The 20,797-nt window shown below is 40.5% G+C and overlaps 2 protein-coding genes across 2 annotated transcripts; both read right to left on the bottom strand.

The window, feature by feature from the left end:
* Nucleotides 1-1,806: 1,806 nt before the first annotated feature.
* LOC118396522 (cyclin-dependent kinase inhibitor 1B-like) lies at nt 1,807-5,350 on the bottom strand. The gene is made up of 3 exons (XM_035790778.1): nt 4,674-5,350; nt 4,136-4,265; nt 1,807-3,231 (listed from the first exon to the last, which is right to left on the bottom strand). The coding sequence occupies exons 1-2, from the start codon at nt 5,101-5,103 to the stop codon at nt 4,147-4,149; spliced, it is 549 nt and encodes a 182-aa protein (XP_035646671.1). The 5' UTR covers nt 5,104-5,350; the 3' UTR covers nt 1,807-3,231; nt 4,136-4,146.
* Nucleotides 5,351-7,139: 1,789 nt separating this feature from the next.
* Nucleotides 7,140-16,746, bottom strand: yars2 (tyrosyl-tRNA synthetase 2, mitochondrial). The gene is made up of 5 exons (XM_035790777.2): nt 15,782-16,746; nt 15,374-15,541; nt 14,880-15,035; nt 14,579-14,749; nt 7,140-9,573 (listed from the first exon to the last, which is right to left on the bottom strand). The coding sequence occupies exons 1-5, from the start codon at nt 16,669-16,671 to the stop codon at nt 9,414-9,416; spliced, it is 1,545 nt and encodes a 514-aa protein (XP_035646670.1). The 5' UTR covers nt 16,672-16,746; the 3' UTR covers nt 7,140-9,413.
* Nucleotides 16,747-20,797: the final 4,051 nt, after the last annotated feature.

Genomic DNA, 20,797 nt, shown 5'->3' with positions numbered 1-20,797 from the left:
TGCACACTTCAGAATGAATCAGGAACCCACTAAGAGCTGCTGCTGCTGCTGCAGGTGTCTTCCTGATGCATCCTGCTTTCTGGTGCTCTCAGGCTGTAGTAGGGTAAGGAGAGGAAGGAGCCCTTTTACCAACTAAACACTCAATATCCTCTTTAAAAAAAATGTTTTAGAATTGTAGTGGATGGTTGGTACATGAGCATGAGTGAATCAGACTAATGGATTGAATTGACCTCTCCACAAGGTCAAGGTCTTAAATTGCCATGGAACTGATCAGATGGAATTTGGTGAGAAATGGCACAGGTCTTAACAAATGCATGACACATTGTGCAATAGATTTTCAAATATCAGTGTGAACATGTTTTTATTGCTTTGCTGCTAATATTTACAATGCCATTGATGATTTCCAAAATAGATTCTTTAAAAAATTGAAAATATTAAAAGGATTTGGGAACCAGATTTATTTTTAAAATCGATGCTATAAAATGTTTTTATGCTATTTGTGTAGGCGAATATATTGTTTGAAAATGTAGGCTACATTTTATAGTTGTAAAATATAGTTGGCCTATAAATTGTTGCAAACAACTCTGCAAAGTAGACCAGTAAAAACATCTAGGACAAAACACAATTCTGGTGTAAAAAGTGAAAATAAATATATGCCATTCGCCTTCATGACAAAACAGAGGAAACTCATATTTTTCATTTAAACTAATTACCGAATAGGCTACAAAATAATGCAAATTAACAATCTACACCAAAAATTGTTTGTATAGCTTTAATATAAAAAGACATCAATAACATGATAAAAATATATAGACATCACATAGGGTTGTTGCTTTATTCAACGGATATTTCTACATGCATTTTTCTATAATTCATTCAAAGTCAAACTACATCATTTAAAGTACTAATTGCTTATCGGCTATACTTATGCACTCGGGGAGATGAAATTGAACAAAAAACGCATGCACTAAGACTAACTTGCGTATTTCATATGTGGAACCGTGTGGAGAGCAAAAAGTGAATCGTTTCAAACATGCCGTTAGACAAATGTAACTGGATGCAACAGCCGTGTGCTTTCCTTAGACATAACCGGATTGGAGGACTCAAACGTCAATCACCAGGCATATTTTTTTTTAAATACTCCACGATTTCATCATATTGGGAGTGTCACTGCGCAGACTGCGGCAGCCGTGGCACAGTTGATTTTAAACACAAGCTAAAATATATTGAAATAGCCTGATTTTGTAACCGTAGTAGTAGCAAGAACATCGTTTGTATTTACCGGATCCTATTACGTGCTACTTCAAGCTTCAAACATGCAAACGTAATGTGCCAAATGGTACTCAATACGCACGGTTTGGTTCCAGTTTGTCCTCGAGCCGAAGAGAATACACCAATTGATAAACATGTTAACTTAATTTACTGAAATACTGTATCTAATCATAAATCCTATGAAAATCACTAGAACCACAAAAATACGTTTTTATCGAGTTAAATCTTTGCATGCCTTTGACTTCATTCCAAAATGGTAAATGGTGTAAATCATACTTAAAGCAGTGGATATGGAGAGAACTGAGGTATAACACAATCACAGCAATCTGTTATTTTCTTATGCCTAAAAGCAGGGCCCTGAGGCATTTTTACTTGTGATTCACAAATAGGCTATATGAAACAAGTTATGAAGCAAAGGAATATAGATGTGAGTGTAATCTAAATAGAATAACTTTTATACTACTGGCTGAGAGATAGGAATGCTCTCCAGCCTACACAGTCTATCAACAGTGCAAACATGACCAACAAATCAAATAGATGTAATTTCTCAGTTTTAATTGATTGCAACATATCTTATAACCACACAATACAAAATGCACATCAAATATTTTTTTAATCAGGCTCAGGTTGCAACCTTATTTGATAAAATAAAAACTAGCAAAAATATGCTTTTACAAAAAAAACAAAAAAAAAGTATAATGTAAATGCCACTTTGGATAACCGTAATCAAAACCCCATTTTATTCTACATTTAAAAAAGCCTGACATAAATAAGTTAGTATAATTTCTCAGTGTTTTTACACAGTTATGTACACTTCAAAGATTTACACGAAATACACAGGCAGAGTGACTGCTTTTTTGTGTGACAATTCTTAGCCTCTGAACAAAGGCTGATTGTAACTGGGTGAAAAAAGTTATTTTCGAAGCTACATTTATATGATCAGCAGTCTAACAATGACATGGAGAAGAAGGGGAGGGGGGGGGGCGAACAAACTCTATTACCTTTCTTAATCACGCAGGAGTACAATGTCAAGGCAACCTGATGGTAAGTGAAAACGTCGACAGCCATATTGAAGCAACCAGGTATTTGGTATTGTAGGGCATTATTCCACCCATATGGAAACGCCTCATTAAAAAGTAACAACCATTAAACTAACAAAGACATATTTGAGCATGTCAGGGAGAGGATAGTCGATTCATACAACCAGTACAGTTAATTAACATAGACTATCCTTCACCAAATGATAACCTCCCACAACTTCAAATAGGCTACATTTTCAAAAAGGGTGAGAAGGAAAAATGTGATATTCCGGAATCTCTCAAAATACAAAAAAAATATTGGCTGACTTCAGATCTTTTTGTTGTTGTTGTGTCATAACAGAAATAGTTTGTGGGGTGGATGAGAACCCAGATTGAGTGACACTTAAATGACGTTAAAAAAACAACAAGGCCACACATTAAGTACCGTCCTTCTCTCCTTACATACAGAGATGACCTATGAAGATCTATAATGACGAGGAACAATTATTTTATCCATAATAATTCTCAATGGAGCAGATTTATTATACTTCAACAGGTTACACTCACTGCCTTAAGATACACAGCATTTTGAAAACAAAAATACACTGCAATTCTTCAAGTCAAATCAAATTCACGCCTTTTACATAAAGGATTAAAAAAAAACATAATACGTTTTATGTGCTACATATGAAGAGAAATATATACACAGGTAGTAAAAAAAATGAGCAAAAAAGGAAAACCTAATTGCACACTGCTACATTGACTGCTTTTAGAGGCAGTAACTTTATGAGTGCCAGAACTTTAGTGTTTATATTCAGTGCTTGCACAGCATCCCCATCCTTCAGGAGAATTGATATGTTTCATTTTCTTTGTAGTTCCTCTTCAAAAATCAACCAACACTGAGGCTTTTGATGACAAAAGGGGAAATACGGCTTCAGCTCTGCAGAGAAATTTTAAAAAGTTATGAGATCAGCTCTAATTTACAACCGTGAACATGATTACATACAAATGCATTCAAAAACAGTGGTAGTTTTGACATGACAAAACATTTCTAAGAAAGCTAAAGACAGCCAAATATTGAAGTCAAAAAGACACCCTGTGGACTCATTCAAAGCACCAAGACTCACCAGAAAACTTTCACTTTCCAAATTATAATTTGTTCTCTCCAACACACACTTGAAAGATTCATTAAAACTTTAGGCCTATTAAAAAAACGTTGATAGGCTACTATGCGTTCATTCACGAGAATGGACAGATGTTGAGAGGGGCCTAGCGTGCATAAGGCACTCTGAGGAGACCAGCCTCTTCTCCCTCTGGTGAGGGCAGTGGTTGCTGACGTTTTACTATAGTGTTGTTCTGAGACTTGTTTACAGTTTCGTCGGAAACTCAACCTCACCGTGGCAATGGTTGTAGTAAACGTCGCCTATGTGTAGCCTCTTGGACTTTAACCCTTTACTAGACCACATTGAACGTCACGATATAGTTCATTATGCATTTCGAGCTTCATTAACGCGAATAGTCACTTGGCAATTGCGCAAAACGTGAGAAATTCACAACTACTTAATATATTATTTAGACAGTAGGTCTTAAATGTTTACAGGAACACACGTCAAGTGATGTCTCTCTTCACAAAACCCAACTTGAGCAGTTTTACACACCCTGCAAAAAAATTGCCAATATATTGGGTGAGTTCCAGAACAGCATAGTCCATCTCACTGAAGCCAGTCAATATCTAACGAACTATGAAACTAGTTGCCTGAGCTAGAAATAGAGAAACTCCAGCATATTCCAAGCTCCAAGAGACCATAGTCCTTCTGTCCAGTTGTATCAGATAAGTTACTCACCTTTGTCATCTTCACGTTTGAGTCCTGGGACTGGTTTTCAAGGGTGTATGTTCTACAGAATGCGCCAAGGCTGGGCAACGAGTATTTTCATCCGAACTGCTGTGTGACCTTTTATTTTGGGACGAGAGGTCTGGAAGAGAAATAAAAAAAAGTTAAGATGTCAAAATTATATTCTCGAAATGAAGTTTTGCCAATAGCGCCGGGCGTTACTTTTTTAAATTATCTTTTGTGATTTTGCTTATCAGATTCTATGCCGTCTCAATTTGACAGTCATATACTACCGGTAAAGCCTAGTAAAAACGATGATAATACAGTGCAGTAACGCTTTTATTTAGAATAACTAAGTGGGCCATCTAACTGGTAAATTTCGACCATGTAGCAAACAAACAGTTTGCTACAAGGTTACAACGTCGAGCCTGGCTGATACAAAATTACATCAGCGAATGGGCCAGCACCGGAAAAGTAGCCAGAAGGCAGAAAGACAAAGTAGCCAGACTGACATCATGATCAGAATTTATCATTATTCATAAACGCGTACCATGGCAGGCTGGTCTTTTTCTCTGCCCGGTGCACTGCTCTTTGCTCTCCGACCTTTCTGTGTTTTCAGAGGGCTGCGGTGGAGTCACACAACTATTCCCATTAAGATCCACATTATTATTCCCAGAGGGGCAAAGGCCCTTTGCCGATCGTTGAGTTCTGCTGTAGAAACGTGGAATGTCGTTACTATCCACTAATTCCCATTCGAATCTCCCGTTTAATAGGGGCGTTTGACTTGAAAAATCGAAGTTCCATTTCGCTGAGGACGTCTCTTCAATCTCTTGCAAATGTCCCTTTAAATCCCTCCTTAACTCTTCGTGATCCACCGGGCCGAAAAGGTTCCTGCAGGCTGACGGTTTGGGGTGATCCGAAAACCGAGCATCGGTCCGTTCAAATGTTGGGCTCCCATTTGAAACACGAACATTTGACATTTTCCGAGAATCAAAGAACGTCCAAATAGAACACTTAAAAATGCTTATTTCCTCCTTGCTCGCCGCGATCCAAAACAAGAGTAAATCGGCTGATCAACACAAACGCATGCATAGGTCTGTAAAGAAACGCTAACTTCCAATATGGCAATATGAGCTAAAGTAGTCTCGACAGACCATCAAAACAAAGTGCCGTAACTGAAGCCACTCCTGTCAATTTCGTCTCGTAGTAAGAGAGAAGAAACAACAGACAAACCTTTTCAGTACCCAATATGGCGATCGAGGGAGGCTGACTAGGGTAGAAATGATTGACACAGAGAACGATTTAAAACGAAGAAGGGCATTCATTGGTTAAAGAGTATAGACCCGCCCATTTCCCTTAAGGTTATCTACACGCTACAAAGGCTTTCTTCTATACGTTAAACTTCATGAAACCTGCTGTAATCACAATAGGCATCTGTAACATTGTAGCAGTGGATGTAACGAAATAAAGGCCACTATAAGGAAACGTCAACAAACGAATAATGGATACTTTATGTTGAGAGAATACTTGAATGGCTCTGTGTCAAGAGTTTTTCAGCACCAAAATGTAACAATAAATATACAGGGGGAAATCTAATTTTATTTGTGAATTATAGAATTCTAATAGTTTTTCAATACATGTGGAGATTGAAATACCACCTTAATGATTTGAAACGTTTGAAAATACACAAGTCAGTGTGAAGCAACTTGTTGCATGAGGGAGGCACACTTCCATTGTCATATCTGTTAAGCATTCTACAAATCTGAACATTTTAATCATTTTACACACCGTTGACTTATTTCTCTCCAGGATTTAGATGACAATATTTACTTATTTGGGCGAAGTCAAAGTCACCAGTGGTCACCCCAGCAAAAGGGACAGGTCTCACAGTAGTGGCAAGCATCTCTCATTGGGAGAACAATCTTAATCTGCAATATATCGAAACAAGACAATTTTGAAAAAAATAATCAAACCATCAATGAAAAACTACCTATATAAGTTCCAATAACTTCTTCGCCATCTGCAATAGAGACAGACTTGGCAGTACAATGTGACAAACATACACTTGTTTTTAATTAGTGTGCATGGTGAAGGCAGGACACTGGATTTCTTACATACTTCTATTTATTACATTTAGAGCTGAAACTATTTAAGATATTAACAAGAAACCAACTTTCAAATGTGCAGACGGCCCCAACTTCCATTGATTTCCATTAAATATTTTTTTCAAGCAAAGGGCCATAGACTTCAATGTTAAAAATTATACAATTTGGCCGTGCATCTCTTCCTGAACCGTTTAACCTATTAACACCAAAAACAACATTGAGATGTTCAGACGGACCTTACTTAGATTGGTTGTCAAAGACTTTGATACCATTTACACTTTTTGAACTATTCTGATTTAAAATGTGCAATATTAACTTGAGAGTCAATGGTGACCATGAGAAGTAGATACAGTATTCACAGTGCCACTGCTTTCTAACCATTCAAGCTAGAAACTCCAAACCAACTTCAGGATGATGGAAACACTTCGTAGATTCATTCATTATTTAATTCCCCCATCCTTTAATCAGCTGACGTATAAGCTATAAACACAAAACCAACTTTCAAATGTGCAGACCACCCCAACTTTACTTGAGAAAATTCTATAAATATTTTTCTACAGCATCTATACTTTTTTTGTACTACAACAATATTTAAATGAGCTCCCAATGCACTTCAATGGCAATGAAAGAGCTATAGACTTACATGGGGAACATTTGGCAACACAACTCCTCTTGAACCATTTAACACTAGAACTGGGGCCTCGAGGGACCCCCCTTCAAGCTAATAAGCAGTCAATCTCACTGCAACAATCTAACAGTGTAATTAATACATGTCATATATGCTATTGCAAAAATAATAATTTGTGTTTATGATGAGCTTAGGTAAGATTAGAATAAGATTTTTATTTTTTTAATGTATAACAATAGCATTTTCATTAGTTTATGTTACTGTAAAACTAAAAACACCAACATTCAAGTGTTCAATCAATTTTAATTTGTGGAGTGCCTTTGTTACAACTATGAAAATCAGAAAGCATGTGTTGAAACACATTAACAGCTTATTTTAACAACAACCAAATAAAAAATACCCCAAACACCAAGCCTGTGTTCCACCTATATGCATCTGGTAGCGGCACCCACCAAGCTAGACACCATTCAAGCGAGACACCATTCAAGCTATGCATTCAATCAATCAGCCAATCAATCTTTCCATATACATACTTTTCCAACTATAACCTACTATCACCACCCATTATTACTGGAGTCACTACTAGTGATGCGCGGGTTGACTCATAATCCACATGGCGGATGGGTTTAGGGTCACTAAATATTGTGTGGCTGAAGGGTGGGTGCGTGGCAGGCGGGTTGAACAAAGAGAAACAATACCTTTAAAAAAAAATCCATAAAAAATGTATAATTCTTGTGCAATTTATATAGGCTACATTGAGGTTTTTCTGTCATTATTTTAGGCTACCTGGTATTAGTGCATAAACCTAAGCTCTAGATCTTAACTGTATGCTCCAAATAGCCTACACAGCCAATCACCAAATAATGCTTTTGGGAACGGGAGGAAAAAGTTAATGTCAATCCACGGAGGTTAAAAATGACATTGTGGAAGTTTAATTCAACAAGACCAAAGCTGTGAAAGAAGAGTTGACAAAGAAAAGGAAGGGCCAGAAAAGTCATGTTTGGGAAAGATTTGGTGAAGTGGTAAAAGAGGATGTTATGTGTGATGATTGTGAGGCGCTGTATAAATCCCACAGTCACAAGACGGGACTTCAAATAGGCCTATGGCACGTCAAGGGAACTGTTCAGATGGGTTAAATGGAAACTGAAATCTGGCCACTGACTCTAGATCTATAACCTCTCACATAGCCTTAATATTAACTCCTGCTGAATGAAGCATTTATTACAGTAAAATTATACACCAAATGTAGGCTAAATTTGGACTTAGGAACAGGAGTGGAGAAATATGATTTCTTTCTTTCTGCATTTTGATAGAATGCATTGCTCAGTTAGATAGATCTGCAGAGGTGCTGTCTTCATCATAAGAACAGCATAAAAGCTGATAGTATTTCAAACACATAAAATATGCATGGAAGCCAAACTGAAATATTATAAGAAACACTTTGGGTCATTTTCACAACTTTCTTTTCCCTCACAACTGGTCAAACTGATGTCATTTGGACATTTTGCACAGAAATCATTTTTGTTGTTGTTGCGTCATTGTATTTTCTCCCCAGTCCCTAAACGTATTTGCTCTGCAAAAGAAGACGGAAAAAACATGACTCATGTCAACTAGATTGAAGAATTCACTCTAGGGATCTATTACATTATTCTGGTGAGCAAGGGTTTATGTAGTCTTTTAGGGAAACATAATAATGACAGAAGAGAAGCTACATGCATCCAATTATTGGCAAGTTGACTAACAAACAGCCTACAAATATGTTGGAAATTATAAGCAGAATCATGACTAACAAATAACCTACCAATATGTCGGAAATTATATGCAGAATCATGACTAAATCATGCCTATAGCGCATTTTCTCCATCTTATTTCATCACATGTAGTCGTGCGGTTGCAGATGGGTTATTAGCAATTGCGGGCGGGTGCGGGTGAACAAACAGCTGACCCGCGCACCATTAGTCAGTACCACTACTATAACTTATTTCAAAAACCATAAATACTTTAAAACAAGCTAGCAAGCACACATTTTCTTCAGGAAATATACTTCCTTAATTTCCCATTCCTATTGTCATTTATTTTTATTTTGAATTATCATTTATTTTAGCTGTAAGATATTTCTGCCATTGAATTTTAATTTGTGGATGTAACTAGGGTCTCACAACCGAGCTTTGCTTCAGGCTTGCTAAAGGAGGCTTTTCCCGGTCCTCATTGAAAGAGAAGACAATACTGACACCTAGTGGTGAAATTCAATAGTAGGCAAATCTGCTATCTAATATCGAATGATCACAAAAATAAAACAGTTTACGGACACAGTATGTAACATACAACTAACAAGACAAAAACCGAACAAATATACTTATATACTTAATACCACATCTTACAGCATCATTCAATCCACACATATATAGTGCACTAAATCCCCTCAGACACCAACAGGTGTATTGAAACAATACAGGTCCATTTCCAATATCCATCTCCCTTCACCTAAGCCTCCCAGCTAGCGTTCCTACCTCCAGTCCACAAACAGTTCATAGTAGTTTTAAGGTCCCAGTGCCACTCACAGATTGAGCCACTTGATGATGTGGAAGTTCTTCTTGCCCACTTTGAGGAGAGAAAGTCCGTTGGCCAAGAGGTGCTGACCAGGGATCAGTACCTGCTCTGGGCTGTCTGTCTTACTGTGGTTGATCCATACAGCTCCTTCTGATACCATGCGATACCTGCAGCACATCACAACACATTACAGCACAGAAATAGTCAGTTAACACCGTTTGAAAGTCAGACAGACAAAAAAAGGAAGACTTTGAGAGAGAAATAGAGGGAGTGAGAGACATAAGCAAATAAATTAAGACCAGCCCAAAATAGCAATGTCCTGCTCTTTCCCTGACTTTACTGCTCATTTGTCTGAATTTTTTAATCACAAACAGAAAAGTATTTGGAGCTTAAATAAAACATTTAAAAAATCCCCCCACACCTATTCCCAACTTAACCCACCAAGACAATGCATTGTAAGACTTTGGTACCCAGTCCGGAGCTAATGTGTCTCTCTCACCTTCCTGAATGAATAACAAATGGATAAATGGGCAATAATTACACACGTTACTTTAAAATTTTAATTAGGACTAACTGAATGGTAAGGAGGTTGAAGAGGTTGATTTAATTAAAAACAACAGTGTAATGATGAGTTTGTATTATGCCTATTTATCAGCGTTGGCGCTCATGTTTATAGCAAATCATTTGACCGTGCGACTCGCAGGCTAATATTCTCTTTTACATTTCTGTGTGTTATTATGTTATAATGAAGTCTGATTTGATAGAGCAGTCTGACTGAGCAGCAGCAGGCCCGTAATCATTCATTCAAACAGCACTTTAGTGCGTTTTGCCAGCAGCTCTTCGCAAGCACAGCGCTGTTTATGACTTCAAGCCTATCAGCCTAATGGCTGGTGTGACCAATGTGAAATGGCTAGCTAGTTAGCTGGGTGTGCGCTAATACTGTTTCAAACATCACTCGCTTTTAGATTTGGAGTAGTTATTCTCCTTGCGCTGCAAGGGCAGCGGCTTTTGTGGAGCGATGGGTAACAATGCCTCGAGTGTGGCTGTTGTCGATGTGTTCCTGGTTCGAGCCCAGGTAGGGGTGAGGAGGGGGACGGAAGCTATACTGTTACACTGGCAATACTATAGTGCCTGTAAGAACATCCAATAGTCAAAGGTATATGAAATACAAATGGTATAGAGAGAACTAGTCCTATAAATACTATAATAACTACAACCTAAAACCTCTTACCTTGGAATATTGAAGTCTCATGTTAAAAGGAACCACCAACTTTCATATGTTCTCATGTTTTGAGCAAGGAACTTAAAACATAGCTTTTTTACACGGCACATATTTTACATGGCACACATTTTTACATGGCACATATTACTTTCTTCTCCAACACTTTGTTTTTGCATTATTTAAACCAAATTGAACATGTTTCATTTTTTATTTGTGGCTAAATTGATTTTATTGATGTTTTATATTGAGTTAAAATAAGTGTTGAATCAGTATTGTTGCAACTGTCATTATAAAAAAATATATTTAAAAAAAAATGTATTTAAATCGGCCGATTAATCGGAAGCGGCTTTTTTGGTCCTCCAATAATCGGTTGACCTCTAGTGGACACCCCTTCAAATGAGTGGATTCAGCTATTTCAGCCACACCCATTGCTGACAGGTGTATAGCCATGCAATCTCCATAGACAAACATTGTCAGTAGAATGCCTTAATGGCCTCAATAAGTCAAATTTCTACCCTGCTAGAGCTTCCCCGGTCAATTGTAAGTGCTGTTATTATGAAGTGGAATGTCTAGGAGCAACAACGGCTCAGCCATGAAGTGGTAGGTCTCACAAGCTCACTGAACGGGACCGCCGACCGCTGAAGCACCTAGGCCCCTTAGTTCCAGTGAAGGGAAATCTTAACGCTACAGCATACAATGACATCCTAGACAATTCTGGGCTTCCAACTTTGTGGCAACAGTTTGGAGAATTCCCTTTCCTGTGTCAGCATGACAATACCCCCGTGCACAAAGCGAGGTCCATACAGAAATGGTTTGTCGAGATCAGTGTGGAAGAACTTGACTGGCCTGCACAGAGCCCAGACTTCAACCCCATCGAACACCTTTGAGATGAATTGGAATGCCGACTGCGAGCCAGACCTAATCGCCCAACATCAGTGCCCGATCTCACTAATACTCTTGTGGCTGAATGGAAGCAAGTCCCCACTGCAATGTTCCAACATCTAGTGGAAAGCCTTAGCAGAAGAGTTGAGGCTGTTGTAGCAGCAAAGGGGGAACCTACTCCATATTAATGCCCATGATTTTGGAATGAAATATTCGACAAGCAGGTGTCCATATACTTTTGGTCATGTAGTTTCTTTAGACCTGCATAAAATAAAGATTATATTTATACAAAAGGGATGTATTCCATATCAAATGGATTTATTTGACTTTGTAAACGCAGATGTTCCAAAGGCACGTATCAGCATCTTGTACGCTGAGGCCTGGAGATGCTAAACATGTTGATGTTCAATGACAACATTTTGAGACTGCCACAGCCCTATGCACGTTACCTCACAATCGAATTTCAATGAGGCCTAACTGACTGATAAGGAGGGTGAAGAGGTTAGAACAACAATAGTGTAAAGATCTTGTGTTATGCCTATTTATCAGGGTTGGGACCCATTTGAATCATTTGACCGCGGGCCTTGCGAGTTGATATCATTCTCTTTTACATTTAACTTTTTAAAAAGACGCTATTGCGGGACAGTTTTATTTACTATAACTCTATTACTAATAAAATGCAAGATTGGGGGGGCAGGGTAGCCTAGTGGTTAGAGCGTTGGACTAGTAACCGGAAGGTTGCAAGTTCAAACCCCCGAGCTGACAAGGTACAAATTTGTCGTTCTGCCCACTGTTCCTAGGCCGTCATTGAAAATAAGAATTTGTTAACTGACTTGCCTAGTTAAATAAATGGTTCAAAACAATTATATCCATGACTCTTTCCAAGTTGATGAGTGCAGGGAAACAAACAATGCCAGTCAGCCTTCGAAGCTGGCCCACGAAACTACACCTAAACTAACCTGAAACTATTTTCACACATAATAAAAGTTATCCTGAAGACACTATTAAATTGATAATAGTCTGATGAGTGACAATATGACCAGTTGTCAAAATGCACATGAAGAGATGAGAGCACAGCTTGGAATTGACAGATGCAGCATAACTTCATCAAATCCTCCTTCAGAGTCACATGCAGGTTAAATGTTTTGATTTCAATACTGAACACAAATACAAACGCAACATATACAGTGTTGTTCCCATGTTTCATGAGCTGAAACAAAAGATCCCAGAAATGTTCCATATGCACAAAAAGCGTATTTTTCTCCAATTTTGTGCACAAATTTGTTTACATCCCCGTTAGTGAGCATTTCTCCTTCGCTAAGATAATCCATCCACCTGACAGGTGTGGCATATCAAGAAACTGATTAAATATCATGATCATACACAGGTGCACCTTGTGCTGGGGACAATAAAAGACGTGCAGTTTTGTCACACAACACAATGCCACAGATGTCTCAAGTTTTGAGGGAGCGTGCAATTGGCATGCTGACTGCAGGAATGTCAACCAGAGCTGTTGCCAGATAATTTAATGTTAATTCCTTTACCATAAGCCACCTGTGGGAACATCTGAGACCAACCACCCGGACAGCTGATGAAACTGAGAAGTATTTCTGTCTGTAATAAAGCCCTTTTGTGGGAAAATACTCATTCTGATTAGCTGGCCCTCCCAGGCCCATCTCTGGCTGCTCCCCTGCCCAGTCATGTGAAATCCAATGTCATGTCATGTGAAATCCATATGAACTGCAACTCAGTAAAATCGTTGAAATTGTTGCATGTTGCATTTATATTTTTGTTCAGTATATATAGTATCAGAAAGAGCATATTCTGCAGTTTCTATAACACTTACTGTGGTAAAATAAGTTAAAATTCAAGAAGTGCATCTCTATTTCCAAGAATAGCTGCGCTGTCCATGCGTTCAGCACATGCATGTCCACTCCGCTGTCCATGCGTTCAGCACACGCATGACCACGCCGCTGTCCATGCATTCAGCACACGCATGACCACGCCGCTGTCCATGCGTTCAGCACACGCATGACCACTCCGCTGTCCATGCGTTCAGCACACGCATGACCACTCCGCTGTCCATGCGTTCAGCACACGCATGACCACTCCCGCTGTCCATGCGTGTCCAGCAGCACACGCATGACCACTCCGCTGTCCATGCGTTCAGCATGACCACTCCGCTGTCCATGCGTTCAGCACCGCATGACTCCGCTGTCCATGCGTTCAGCACACGCATGACCACTCCGCTGTCCATGCGTTCAGCACACGCATGACCACTCCGCTGTCCATGCGTTCAGCACACGCATGACCACTCCGCTGTCCATGCGTTCAGCACACGCATGACCACTCCGCTGTCCATGCGTTCAGCACACGCATGACCACTCCGCTGTCCATGCGTTCAGCACACGCATGACCACTCCGCTGTCCATGCGTTCAGCACACGCATGACCACTCCGCTGTCCATGCGTTCAGCACACGCATGACCACTCCGCTGTCCATGCGTTCAGCACACGCATGACCACTCCGCTGTCCATGCGTTCAGCACACGCATGACCACTGCGCTGTCCATGCGTTCAGCACACGCATGACCACTGCGCTGTCCATGCGTTCAGCACACGCATGACCACTGCGCTGTCCATGCGTTCAGCACATGCATGACCACTCCGCTGTCCATGCGTTCAGCACACGCATGACCACTGCGCTGTCCATGCATTCATGGACAGCCGGAAGTGTCGAAATATGGCTTTAGGCGTACGTTCTTCACTCAGACTTTGTAGAACTACACAAAACATATCCTTGACTCTATCTAAACAAATATCGATTGATACATGTTTACATGGATATAATTCCACAAATATGTCTTCATGCCATTCATCATTTACAATAGTTGATGCACTATTTATGGTGCTTATGTGTTGGTGCTTGTGTTTGCGCACCTTGAGGGTTGATATGCATATGATGCGTATGCTAAAGGTGCGAGTAGCGAAACAGAGAGTGAGTGACCCTCTGTGTGAGGTAGTCGGGTCAGGTATAAGGAACAGAGGAACGTAAAGTGGGAGCCCTACCCTTTGCCCCCCTGGGGGATGGCCTCTGCCCTGCGGCAGGCATCCAGTACTGTGGTCCCTGGCTCCAGCAGCAGCTCATGGAAAGAGGCCTCTCTGAAGAGCTCCTGCAGCTCAGCATCGCTCATCTGCTCCAGGGCCTGTATGTTACTGTGGTACAGGGCATTGGTGCACCTGGAGGGAGAGAAACAAACAAACACACACACACAGCATTACTAATAGTGCCAAGCGAGACCTCATTAATGACACACGAATGACCTATGCACATGTGCACTCACATAACACACACGGACACACTCCTCACCTTTTGGCACTCTCCAGACCCTCCTTACCGTGGACCAGTTTGGTGATTTCGGCGGCGAGGCGTTTGTGTGCGGGCCGTTTGCCTGGCTCCTGTCTCTGGTGCTCCATCACCCTCTCCACCTCGGCCAGGGGTAGGAAGGTGAACAGCTTCAGATACCTGCAGGTAGCACAACCAACCCCGACTCAGTCTCCAACACCACCATACATAGGCTGCACTCAGGTGCTAATACCACCAGGTCCCATGTTCACAAAGAATCTCGGAGTAGGGGTGCTGATCTAGTTGCGCCTTTTAAATCATAGAGGGGGGACCTTGTCCTAGATCAACACTCATCACCTGAGACGCTTCAATACGGGCCCAATGCCGGTTTCACAGACTCTGGTGGTCCTAGTCTATACAAACAAACCATCAAATTATACCAGAATGAATATAAGCCTAAATAGAAGTTTCTGATAAGTGGGCCAGTTCTATTGCGGTCTCAGTCTCCAGCCACCTACCATTCCACACTGCTGTCAGGCTGCCTGAGGAAGAACTGATAGAGGTCAAACGGAGATGTCTTGTCCCTGTTCAGCCACACTGCATTGCCTGCTGTCTTCCCCAGCTTGTCCCCCGCAGAGCTGGTCACCAGTGGGATGGTCAGCCCATACACATCCTGTCCAGTCACCCTGTTACAGAGAAATTGATACACTGGATATTAAAGAGGCCATCAACGGTCAGTTAATGTTGAGGCAAGTGTGTGTTATTGCATGTTTACTACTGCGGGCTATTTATGGCCTTGAAGCATCACTCTGGTGTCTGATGCACCATGCAAATGCTAGGCTACAATATCTGGAATCAATGTGATAATTGGTCAGTACATTTGCAAATGTCTCCGTGTGTGTCCAATGAATCTGATGCAACATTACTTGTGTATAAACTCGTGCCCAGACATCAGGTTGCCCAGCTGGTCTGTCCCTCCCAGCTGGATCTTACAGCTATGATTCTGGTTCAGGTGGTAGAAGTCATAAGCTTGAAACAGCTGGTAAGAGAACTCAGTTAGGCTCATGCCCTCTGCACTCTTCAGCCTGGACTGGACACTGTGCCTACTGAGCAGGGTCCCCATTCGGAAACGTCTGCCAACTTCTGACAGAAAAGCAACCACATTCCAGTCTTTGTACCAAGCTAAATTGTTCAATAGGGTTACAGTGCCAAGCTTTTTAGAGTCGTTGTGGAAATGCAGTTCATGGTTGGTGAAGATTCGCTGCAAGCTGTCCCTGATAGCCCTTGTATTGTCCTCCACTACATCAGACGGTAGCTGCTCTCTCTCGCTCGTTTTCCCGCTTGGGTCTCCTATCTGTGCTGTTGCACCACCGATTAGAGCGATGACATTGTGTCCTGCGCTTCGAAAATGCAATAGCCCGACGATGGCGAGTAAATTACCCACGTGAAGGCTGTCCGCGGTGGGGTCGAATCCGCAGTACACGGTCTGGCACCCAGACTGCAGCAGTTGAGGAAGTTGATCTTGGGCTGCGTTTTCGGGGAAAGCATCCTTCAAAATGCCCCGTTTATTTAGCGAAAAAAGAAGTCCACTTTGGGTTGTTGCAGAGCGATGAAACGTGTATCTTAACGATATACATGGGAGTGTGTTTTTCAAAATAATACAAGAACCATGCCACGATACACGTGAAAAAAACCTGGCTATGGATGCCGCCATATTGGAAACTGTGACACACCGGACAGGAAAATGAAAGGGACTAATTAATGTATGACAGAAAAAGTATAGCGCCATCTGGTGTATTGTGTAACTATACCACATCCTGCCTGTTCCTCCTGACCTGTGGCCTTTTTATTCAAAGGAGCATCACCCTCACCACTGTGCACTGATTTCATCTGTAGTAAACTGCATGCTTTCCCGACGAGTGGTAGTGGGAGGACCACACAACATGTCATCACGTGACTCCAAATTTACTTCGGCATGATGGTTATTACAGTATATCATTCAAAACGATTCCACCAACATTTCTCACATAATTCATTTGACCAACACAAAAAGATTCCACCTTGTATAGAATATTTTGTTTAGTCAACATTTGGAAGGTTTAGCCTACCTGTTTCCATCAGGCCTGTCATGACATGTTTTATCCGATATGTAGGCTACTGTACTAGCATAAAGAAATTGGAAGGAAATCGGATTATTTTCCAGATGTCTTCTGCCCGTTCCCAAAAACTTTTGGCGATTGACGTGTAGGCTATTTGGCGTGCGTACATTTAGACTCTAAAGTTTAGATTTACACTCTTAATGCCAAAGTTCCCAAAAATTCTGGGGAAAAAAAATCTCAATGTACTCCATGGATATTAATTGCACAAAAAAATCTAAATGTATGGATTTTTGATTGTGTTCTCTTTATTCTACGATTTTGAAGCAACCGCACTGATTCCACTTGTTCTAGTACCTTTTCTAACACATCTGCCCCCAGAAAATCGAGCATTTTATGCAGTTGTGCAAGATTTTAGTTCTGGGTTTCCGATATTATACATTGTGTAACATTGTTCGTACATAGTTTCAATATTAAAATACGATCTCTAATATTGAGAATTAAGTGTCAGGACGACACTGACATTTTATATCAGCCAGTCGAAATTATGAATCAACATACATTGTATGGATATATACAAAGACATTTTAAAAACAGGTCAAACTTCGCTGTTATCCCCCAAAATAAATGCACTACTAAGCAGGTGGGGGGGGGGGTGCTTTTATTTTTAGTCTCCTTGTCTTTTGTCATTGACATAGAGGAGTAAGAAAACATGGTCAATTACACATGATTTCCATTTTCCAAATGATCCAGATTTAAATTCGTGAGATTTGAATGGGATATCCACATAACAGGCAAACGCACAACCCGAACAAATACTTTCTTTCATTATCAACCTGAGAGGATAATAAGACACACTATGTAACATTAAAATCAAATATATATAAATATTGAGGTTGTTATTCTGGTGACATGATGATCGTGTTTGGCTGCCATTTGACAAATTAAAATAATCTCACACTTTTGTCCATAATAATTTCATCATGTAGTTATAGGTATTCCCAAACTGGGGTACGTGTACCCCTGGGCAATGCCGTCAGGGGTTCGCCAAATAAAAACATTTAAAAAATATATAGTACTTTTTTTTTTTTTTTTAAAAGAACAAAAAAATGCAAATTTTCAAACATTCCATTTATATTTTCCAACGGGGCTGTACGTTTCAGTGAGGTTTTTATCTCACCCGAGTAGCATCGTTTCACTGCCAAATATAACATTAAACTATCCAGTGTTCAGCGTAATAACATCACAATGTCAAATACAGGTAGCCTAGTCAATTGATTAACATCCAATCACAATCACATCCAATCATCCAATCACATTAACCGTTACTCTCTCGCGGGAATTCCACGTTACCAAACGTAGCTGCTGCTCATTCTGTTTGCTCAAAAATAGATAAATGGTAAAAAATAAATAAATAAAAAAGTAAGGCCTGCGTCCATAGAGACACATACCAGCTCTACTGGTAGGACCGCTAATACCAGCATTACTACACCTGCACCTGTCGACGACACAAGTTGTTCTGCTTCCACGAGCACGTCCAATGCTTAGCTTCAGTAATTATACATTTGTTGTTAGCCCAGCTAGCATGGACACTGACAGTTGTGAATCTGATGCAGAGGTGCATTCCCTGAAAGAACCAAACAACAGACAGGGACGATGGACAATCGAAGAGGCACAAATATGATGATAACTACATTGATTAGGGGTTCACTTATATTGGGAGTAGTGCCTTTCCTCAGCCACAGTGTGTTATATGTGCAAAAGTACTATCTCACAACTCGATGAAACCTTCACTCTTGTGCAGACATTTCGAAACAAAACATGCCAATTAGAAAAATAAGCCACAGGAGTTTTTTGAGTGAGAAAAAGAGACGACTTTCGAGTAGTAAGACATGTATAAAAGCAACAGATATCATTAATAAGAAGGGGCTAGAAGCGTCTTATATGGTGAGCTACCGAGTGGCTAGGACAGTCAAGCCCCATACTATTGTGGAGGACTTAATTCGTCCTGCTGCAGCGAATATGGCTGGGGGAAAGGCCAAAAAAACTATATAGACAATGTCTTCATCAAACAACACTGTTTCACGACGCATCAGTGACATGGCAGGAGATGTTTTGAAACAATCACTGCTTTGCATACAAGCCAGTGAATTCTATGTGTTACAGCTGGATGAGTCAACAAACGTGGCGGGCCTGGCACAGATCCTGATATATGTTCGTTCCGTTTATGGGTGGTCAATTAAGGAAGACATCCTCTTCTGCAAACCAGTGGAAACCAGGAAATTAAATGTTTAAGTACTGGACAGCTTTGTGACATCAAATGGACTTTGGTGGTCAAGATGTGTTGGTATCTGCTCTGATGGCACAAAGCCATGACAGGGAGACATAGTGGAGTGGAAACGCGCGTGCAAGCAGTTGCTCCCAACGTCACTTGGGAACACTGCAGCATCCACGGAGAGGCTCTTCCTGCCAAGCTTGACAGCTTGAAAGACATTTTGGACACTACAGTGAAAATGGTTAACGTTGTTAAAGCAAGGCCCCTGAACTCTCATGTATTTTCTTCACTATGATATGGCCAGCAACCATGTAACACTTTTACAACATACAGAAGTGTGCTGGTTATCAAGGGGCAAAGTATTGACACTTTTTTTAAAATTTAGAGACAAGCTTAAAGTTTTCTTTACTACTGACCATCATTTTCACTTGTCTGACCGTTTGTATGATGACGTGATTCTCACACGACTGGCCTATCTTGGGGATGTTTTTTCTTGCCTGAATGATCTGAATCTAGGATTACAGGGACTCTCCACAACTATATTCAATGTGCGGGACAGAATTACAAAAGTGGCTCAGGTTACAAAGTGGCTCAGTGACTTGTGTTTGCATCTCAATGTGAAAAAAACTGTTTGCATGTTCTTCACAAAGAGGGCAACAGATGCTACTGAGTCAGATGTCTATGTGTCAGGGGAGAAGCTCCAGGTGGTATCCGATTTTAAGTACCTTGGTATCATACTTGATTCCAACCTCTCTTTTAAAAAGCATGTGAAAAAGGTAATTGAAATAAATAAATTCAACCTAGCTAATTTCCGATTTATACGAAATTGTTTGACTACAGAGGTAGCAAAACTGTACTTCAAATCTATGATACTCCCCCACTTAACATACTGCTTGACTAGTTGGGCCCAAGCTTGCTGTACAACATTAAAACCTATTCAGTCTGTCTACAAACAGGCTCTCAAAGTGCTTGATAGGAAGCCCAATAGCCATCATCATTGTCACATCCTTAGAAAGCATGAGCTCTTGAGTTGGGAAAATCTTGTGCAATACACCGACGCATGTCTTGTATTCAAGATTCTTAATGGCCTGGCTCCCCCTCCACTCAATATTTTTGTTAAACAGAAAACCCAGACATATGGCAGCAGATCCACAAGGTCTGCCATGAGAGGTGACTGTATAGTTCCCCTAAGGAAAAGCACCTTTAGTAAATCTGCATTCTCTGTGAGAGCTTCCCATGTCTGGAATACACTGCCATCAGACACACATAACTGCACCACATATCACACTTTCACAAAATGCTTGAAGACATGGCTAAAGGTCAATCAGGTTTGTGAACATGGTCCCTAACTGTGTGTTGCCGCTTTCCATGTTGTCTGTTGTCTGTAGCTTGTGAGGTGTGGAAACACTTTGTTGCTTTTATGACTTTTGTTTTGCTGCTTTTTGTTCTATGTTGCTCTGTCTGTATGCTACGTCTTGCTTGTCCTATGTTGATCTGTCTGTATGCTATGTCTTGCTTGTCCTATGTTGCTATGTCTTGCTTGTTCTATGTTGCTATTGTCTATATTGTAA

Source organism: Oncorhynchus keta, chromosome 17 (assembly GCF_023373465.1).
Source record: "Oncorhynchus keta strain PuntledgeMale-10-30-2019 chromosome 17, Oket_V2, whole genome shotgun sequence".
NCBI lineage: Eukaryota > Metazoa > Chordata > Actinopteri > Salmoniformes > Salmonidae > Oncorhynchus > Oncorhynchus keta.
The sequence above is the reverse complement of the archived record's forward strand: the minus strand, read 5'-3'. Positions and strand labels throughout refer to the sequence as shown.

Coding starts and splice junctions, on each gene's coding strand:
- LOC118396522 (XM_035790778.1), bottom strand. CDS start 5,103: ATGTCAAATGTTCGTGTTTCAAATGGGAGCCCAACATTTGAACGGACC. Junction 4,266..4,673: donor AAAAAGACCAGCCTGCCATG/GTACGCGTTTAT, acceptor TTTCTCTTCCAG/ACCTCTCGTCCCAAAATAAA.
- yars2 (XM_035790777.2), bottom strand. CDS start 16,671: ATGTGGTATAGTTACACAATACACCAGATGGCGCTATACTTTTTCTGT. Junction 15,036..15,373: donor CCTGACAGCAGTGTGGAATG/GTAGGTGGCTGG, acceptor TGCTACCTGCAG/GTATCTGAAGCTGTTCACCT. Junction 9,574..14,578: donor ATCCCCCAGGGGGGCAAAGG/GTAGGGCTCCCA, acceptor GATGTGCTGCAG/GTATCGCATGGTATCAGAAG.